Raw genomic sequence first — 7,709 nt, 5'->3', positions numbered from 1 at the left:
GAAAAAAATACTCCTGTTCGAGGCTGATTTACACAGTGAATTGCTTCGTCAATTGCATTGGCCTGTACTAGCCACATGGTGGCGACAGTGAAGTGTTTTTGCTCGTGGTGATGTGCATGACTGCAATTGTCGATTTTAAAGGTGGTATGGGATGGATGTGATGGATGTTGCCTTCTCTGTTTAATGGAATACAATAAATGTTTTATCATTCACAGAATATTTCACAGCTGTTTAAAATCCATGCAAATAATCAAGGCTTTCAATGGACATCACATAAACTTGATATGGAAACTTATAGCCTGAAGACAGCTGCATTGCTTGACCGACTGACATGATACATCGATAAATGAGTATGACAGTATAGGATAGGAAAGTGTTTCTCTCCTTTCTCTCTCTCTCACACACATGCACGCGTTGTCATTTTGTACGACTCAATTGTACGTAGGCTGATGGGGTACACTGAATACATTACTGTAAATAACCCAGTTATCATAAACACACACTTGACATCCTCTATGATAACAAGAGGACAAAGGTCTCTCCTCCCATCCATGTACCTCTCAAGTTGAGAAGAAATCACAACATACTCTTCTGAGGCACTTACATAACACCCCAACAACCCCAGTAGTCATCTGATATTGTTAGCACAGGTATTGGGACTTGGGTCGATGTGTGTTGTCATTATACAGTATATAAGAAACATCAGAGAAACCAATAAAGTATTTCCTGTTACAATCTCTTCTCCACAGGAAATGTATTTTCTCATCAAATAATTTTGTATAACACTGAAATTATAAAAATGAATGAAATTGTGTTATAGTCTGGATAATATTGCTAGTAATGATGATTACGTATTGATTGAAACAGAGCTACACATTAACTAGATTTCTTATAGTGATGCAGATAAGAGGAAAAATATACAAATTATGTTGTAACTTTGCCTAGTAGCTAAAGATCAGTATCCTACTTTCTGGCAGACAATGGACCAACAGAAGTAAATATGTTCAGAAGTAAAAACGTTTATTTTGTCAAATTTCTTTCCTATACAAAAGCCCTTTTTCAAAAGTTAGTACTTAATACATGGCAGGAATTACAATAATAATAAAATGGTTAATTGCAAAATTACATTTATATATTTAATATCCAAAATACATTGCATATACGAAGTAGCACAGCTCCCCTTTCATTGAACATGACTGTTTATGAGAGGTGGATGTAAAGGGTACATTTGAGATTATTACCTTCATGCTACATCTAACAAATTCCCTTTCATTCACACATCTAAAGCAATCGAGCTTAAAGGAGATGCTTGCTGTGAATATAAGGGGTGTCTGTACTCTTTTGCATAATATACCAGGCCAATTTAAAGGCACAGACAAAAGCTGGCAATTTTTGGGTGGTTGGCTTAATGATATGAGACATGACAAGTATTGTTGGCCTATTTTAGAATTGAAAGCAACCATAAGCATGGTATATACAGAATAACAGATTGACTATAAGTATAGGATTATGATTCAAGCAGGCATTTGTGGTTTTTGGTAATAACTAGCTAGAACAAATCTTGTGTTCACTCCAAGACACTGAGGACATTACAAATTGAATTTCATAAAATAAAAATCATGTAAAAATGGACTGCCCAAATGTACAGATATAAAACGTTTAAAAATGTTGAACATACTTATATATCAGTAACGGACTTAACAATGTTTGCATTTTTGACCGAGGTCAACTCGTATTAATTCTCTTGACTTTTTAAAACTGTGTCACGTATGAAAATAACTCTGCATAATTTATACAGTAAGTTGCTTTAATGCCTAGTTGACCAATGTTTACAAAATAATAGAAAATAGGTCTGACGAACGCACAGCATTCGCGAATCTGAGGATTTCTACGTTTTCATCCTTTCTTACTTTATTGGTTTTGTTCTTTATTTAGTAAACCATTTATTTTCAAGAAGTAGTGAAACAAGTCCATATTCAGCTGTTTAAATACAATTATTTCTTTCATACAACAAACTTTAAACATCTGAAAATGCATGTTTTGAAATGGCAGTGCAGTATGAATGCACACTTGACTGGCCTGGACAGACAAACAACTGTGATTGTCAAATTGAGGATGTGTTCCATGGACCAGAGGGCATTCACATTAATAATGACGTGGTCCAACAAAACATCTGGAAATGGAACGAACCAATGGCTGAAGAGGACAAACAGCATAGTTCCTATAACAACAGCCAACCGGTGTGTGGCCCCCTGAAAATATAGCTACAGCGCTTCACTTCCAACTCTGGTCTCCAACTCGCCTACTTCCAGTTTGGAGGATAAGATAAGTGTGAATCAATGGCGTATTCCAGTTGCCAACATTTCATTTTCATTCAGTGCTGAGAAGTCCTTTTCTTTAAAGCCCTACCTACACCGGATGCAGATGGACGGACTGATAGCAGAACATGAGACAGAAGAACATGATGTTGATCTGAGACCCCATACAGGACTGGAACGAGGAACAAGGCAGGAGCTTTATCATATGAGGGAAATGTAGATTGAGACACATAGAGAATGGGTCCATGTCTGTGATCAGGCACAAAGTATGTATGAGAGCCTCTATGGTCTCTCGATAAGGCTGCGTCTGTGTGGGTAACGTGTCTAGATTTTGGGGGCACTCTGAACTGGCCCATGGGTGCTGTTTTCAAGGGACACATGGCACAAAAAACACAGACAAACTGAAAAACTGAACAAAACAAAATTGGAAACAGTCTCTTGTCTTGTAAATAAGTAGTACTCCATTTGGAACATCCAGTTTTTTTTATCCTTCAAACATTCCTTCAGTTAGATCTCTTCAGTTAGCTTTCTTCAGTTAGATCTCTTCAGTTAGCTTTCTTCAGTTAGATCTCTTCAGTTAGATCTCTTCAGTTAGATCTCTTCAGTTAGATCTCTTCAGTTAGATCTCTTCATCTTGCCAGTTAAGAGCAGACTTTGGGTCCAGGCAGAGAATCGCCCTTTCTCTCGGTCTTAGTTGGTTTGGTTTCATTGTGGTTTCAGATCAGCACTGGTGGGTTTGGTTGGGGGGAGAGAAGGTTGGGGAAGACGTCATGGTGCAGTGGGGTTTAGTAGTAACTGCCTAGGTGGGAGGGCACGTGGGAGTTGGGGTGGCGGGGGACGCTGTGGTTGGGGTAGATGCCCCCTGTAGGGGAGCTCCAGTACGGAGCAGTGGGTCCAAAGAAATTAGAAGAAGTGACGGGCATGGAGGGGGGATGTGGGGACACGAAGTTGACCTTCTGCTGGTGGGCATGGTAGGAGGGCACGTATGCAAGGTCCGAGGGGTACTTGTACATGGAGGACTCGGTGGGGTGGGGCTGCAGGGCCTGAGCGATGCCGTGGAAGTCAAACTTGTAGGCGTAGCGCTTGCCGTGCACCTTGGTCATGATGTTCTTGTCGTAGTAGTAGCGCAGGGCGCGGCTCAGCTTGTCGTAGTTCATGTTGGGCTTGCTCTTCCTCTCGCCCCAGCGCCTCGCCACCTCGTCAGGGTCAGTCATCTTGAACTCTCCATTGGTGCCCTCCCATGTGATGCAGCCAGCATTGGTGCTGTCTGACAGGAGCTCCAGCAGGAACTGCCACAGCTGTATCTGTCCTGAACCTGACCAGGAAACACACACACACATAGGTCAAATCAACAGCTGTTCTATCCCTGAACACAGCCGATTGATCAAAGACCCATAAATCGTTATGTACAGTCGTGGCCAAAAGTTTTGAGAATGACACAAATGTTAATTTTCACAAAGTTTGCTGCTTGAGTGCCTTTAGATATTTTTGTCAGATGTTGCTATGGAATACTGAAGCATAATTACAAGCATTTCATTAGTGTCAAAGGATTTTATTGACAATTACATGAAGTTGATGCAAAGAGTCAATATTTGCAGTGTTGACCCTTCTTTTTCAAGACCTCTGCAATCAGCCCTGGCATGCAGTCAATTAACTTCTGGGCCACATCCTGACTGATGACAGCCCATTCTTGCATAATCAATGCTTGGAGTTTGTCAGAATTTGTGGGGTTTTGTTTGTCTACCTGCCTCTTGAGGATTGACCACAAGCTCTCAATGGGATTAAGGTCTGGGGAGTGTCCTGGCCATAGACCCAAAATATCGATGTGTTGTTCCCCGAGCCACTTAGTTATCACTTTTGCCTTATGGCAAGGTGCTTCATCATGCTGGAAAATGCATTGTTCGTCACCAAACTGTTCCTGGATGGTTGGGAGAAGTTGCTCTCAGGGATGTGTTGGTACCATTCTTTATTCATAGCTGTGTTCTTAGGCAAAATTGTGAGTGAGCCCACTCCCTTGGCTGAGAAGCAACCCCACACATGAATGGTCTCGGGATGCTTTACTGTTGGCATGACACGGGACTGATGGTAGCGCTCACCTTGTCTTCTCCGGACAAGCTTTTTTCCGGATGCCCCAAACAATCGGAAAGGGGATTCATCAGAGAAAATGACTTTTCCGCAATCCTCAGCAGTCCAATCCCTGTACCTTTTGCAGAATAACAGTCTGTCCCTGATGTTTTTCCTGGAGAGAAGTGGCTTCTTTGCTGCCCTTCTTGACACCAGGCCATCCTCCAAAATTCTTCACCTCACTGTGCGTGCAGATGCACTCACACCTGCCTGCTGCCAATCCTGAGCAAGCTCTGTACTGGTGATGCCCCAAATCCCGCAGCTGAATCAACTTTAAGAGACGGTCCTGGCGCTTGCTGGACTTTCTTGGGCGCCCTGAAGCCTTCTTCACAACAATTGAACCGCTCTCCTTGAAGTTCTTGATGATCCGATAAATGGTTGATTTAGGTGCAATCTTACTGGCAGCAATATCCTTGCCTGTGAAGCCCTTTTTGTGCAAAGCAATGATGACGCCACGTGTTTCCTTGCAGGTAACCATGGCTGACAGAGGAAAAACAATGATTCCAAGCACCACCCTCCTTTTGAAGCTTCCAGTCTGTTATTCGAACTCAATCAGCATGACAGAGTGATCTCCAGCCTTGTCCTCGTCAACACTCACACCTGTGTTAACGAGAGAATCACTGACATGATGTCAGCTGGTCCTTTTGTGGCAGGGCTGAAATGCAGTGGAAATGTTTCGGGGGAATTCAGTTCATTTGCATGGCAAAGAGGGACTTTGCAATTAATTGCAATTCATCTGATCACTCTTCATAACATTCTGGAGTATATGCAAATTTCCATCATACAAACTGAAGCAGAAGACTTTGTGAAAATTAATATTTGTGTCATTCTCAAAACTTTTGGCCACGACTGTACTTACTGAATACTGCAATAAAGTAGAATGCAAATGTGCACAATTCTCAGCAGAATTTTTTTTTCCAGAGAAATCCACCAAGGCCATAATGAAGCAATGTATGTTGGGAAATTTAGTTTACATCTGATATATGATTGATCTCATACATCCTCCTGTACCTACCTGGGTTGGCCAGTCGACTGCTGGTGGGCCCCAGGATCTGGTAAGGATCTGTGGAGAGAGAGGTCTGTTAGTCTGTATGTATCACTATACATTAGGCTGATCCTCATCCTTGTGAGATGGGTGTAACCAACTGCGGCTGTCTTAAGTGGAGCACACACACATGATGGTAGGAATGAGCAGGGTGAAATACATTACCTGGCTGAGGTCTGGGCTGTTCAGTGGACTTGGACACGTTCTGTGTGACCACCGGCGAGCCTGAAGAGGGAGAGTTTAGGAGGGGAAAGAAACAGGAGGGAAGAAAGCCAGTTGGGCGGTCATGGATAAACCACAGTACACATCTTAATGGCATGTCAGCCCCGTTCCAAAGAAAACAGGCCAGTAACTGGTGGCTAGGGTAAGTGCTTAAAGTTCACAGATTTCAGGGTTGACGACTGAGAATTTAATCATTGGTGGTTTGCCTTGCGTGCTTGGGTTGAGTGGGCTCTCACAAGTCTCTCTATGAGCTAGGGATGAATGTAAAGTGCATTAGGAAAGTATTCAGACCCCTTGACGTTTTCCACATTCTGTTAGGTTACAGCCTTATTCTAAAATTGATTACAATGTTTTGTTCCTCATCAATCTACACACAATACCCCATAATGACAAAGCAAAAACAAGTTTTTTTAAATGTTTGCTAATTTATAAAATACAAGCTTGGCACAACTGTATTTGGGGAGTTTCTCCCATTCTTCTCTGCAGGTCCTCTAAAGCTCTGTCAGGTTTGATGGGGAGCATTGCTGCACAGCCATTTTCAGTTCTCTCCAGAGAAGATGTTTGATCGGGTTCAAGTCTGGGCTTTGGCTGGGCCACTCAAGGACATTGAGACTTTTCCCGAAGCCACTCTTGTGTTGAATTGGCTGTGTGCTTAGGGTCATTGTCCTGTTGGAAAGTGAACCTTTGCCCCAGTCTGAGGTCCTGAGCGCTCTGGAGCAGGTTTGTCAAGGAACTCTCTGTACTTTATTCCATTAATCTTTGCCTCGATCCTGACTAGTCTCCCAGTCCCTGTCGCTAAAAAACCCATCCCCACAGCATGATGCTGCCACCACCATGCTTCACCGTAGGGAGGGTGCCAAGTCTCCACCAGACGTGAAGCTTGGCATTCAGGCCAAAGGGTTCAATCTTGGTTTCATCAGACCAGAGAATCTTGTTGCTCATGGTCTGAGAGTCTTTAGGTGCTTTTTAGCAAACTCCATGCAGGCTGTCATGTGCTTTTTACTGAGAAGTGGCTTTCTCTGGCCACTCTACCATAAAGGCCTAATTGGTGTAGTGCTGCAGAGATGGTTGTCCTTCTGGAAGGTTCTCCCATCTCCACAGAGGAACTTTAGAGCTCTATCAGAGTGACCATCGGGTTCTTGGTCACCTCCCTGACCAAAGCCCTTCTCACCCGATTGCTTAGTTTGGCCGGGCGGCCAGATCTAGGAAGTCTTGGTGGTTCCAAACTTCTTCCATTTAAAAATGATGGAGCCCAATGTGTTCTTGGGGAATTTCAATGCTGTAGAAATGGTACCCTTCCCCAGATCTGTGCCTCAACATAATCCTGTCTCGAGCTCTACGGACAATTCCTTTGACCTCATGGCTTGACTTTTGCTCTGACATGTGATGTCAACTTATAGACAGGGTTGTGCCTTTCCAAATCATGTCCGAACCATTGAATTTACTACAGGTGGACTCCAATCAAGTTGTAGAAACATCTCAAGGATGATCAATGGAAACAGGGTGTACCTGAGCTCAATTTCGAGTCACATAGCAAATGGTCTGAATACTTATGTTAATAAAGTTTTTCTGTTTTTTGTTTTTAAGCATTTGAAAAAGTTTCTAAAAACCTATTTTTCCTTTGTCCTTATGGGGTATTGCATGTTGATTGCTGAGGAAATTGTTTTATTTAATCCAATAAGGCTGTAACGTAACAAAATGTGGAAAAAGTCAGGGGGCTGAATACTTTCCGAAGGCACTGTATGTGATGATGGATGATGGGTTGGACCATATGCTAATTCCTTGCGTGGTTAGGCTACAAGTCTTTCTGCGACTCAGTAAAGCAAAGCCCTTGCTTACCTTTTCCACTGTGCATGTTGTTCGACCATCCAGTCCGCCGTACAGCATCATATGAAGGGTCTGAGAAGTGGAGAGCGACAAAGAGAGATTTGTCAACATTAAACACTCTACTGCACTTCCTAACATTTAATATCGGAGTATTGCATTTATTTATCCTATAG

General features: G+C 42.7%; 1 protein-coding gene across 4 annotated transcripts in view; it reads right to left on the bottom strand.

Moving 5' to 3' along the window:
- Positions 1-999: 999 nt before the first annotated feature.
- LOC115141909 (Friend leukemia integration 1 transcription factor-like) overlaps positions 1,000-7,709 on the bottom strand; it is a 32,198-nt gene continuing 25,488 nt past the window's right edge. For all 4 annotated transcript variants that reach the window (XM_029681293.2, XM_029681292.2, XM_029681297.2 and 1 more), the window contains 4 exons: positions 7,549-7,608; positions 5,653-5,712; positions 5,458-5,505; positions 1,000-3,633 (listed from right to left, as the gene is read on the bottom strand). In XM_029681293.2, the coding sequence (XP_029537153.2) occupies positions 3,104-3,633; positions 5,458-5,505; positions 5,653-5,712; positions 7,549-7,608 (698 nt within the window). In that variant the 3' untranslated portion in view covers positions 1,000-3,103. The remainder of the gene's footprint in view (positions 3,634-5,457; positions 5,506-5,652; positions 5,713-7,548; positions 7,609-7,709) is intronic.

This window comes from Oncorhynchus nerka, linkage group LG14 (genome assembly GCF_034236695.1).
Source record: "Oncorhynchus nerka isolate Pitt River linkage group LG14, Oner_Uvic_2.0, whole genome shotgun sequence".
NCBI lineage: Eukaryota > Metazoa > Chordata > Actinopteri > Salmoniformes > Salmonidae > Oncorhynchus > Oncorhynchus nerka.
This window is presented reverse-complemented; position numbering and strand designations above follow the sequence as displayed.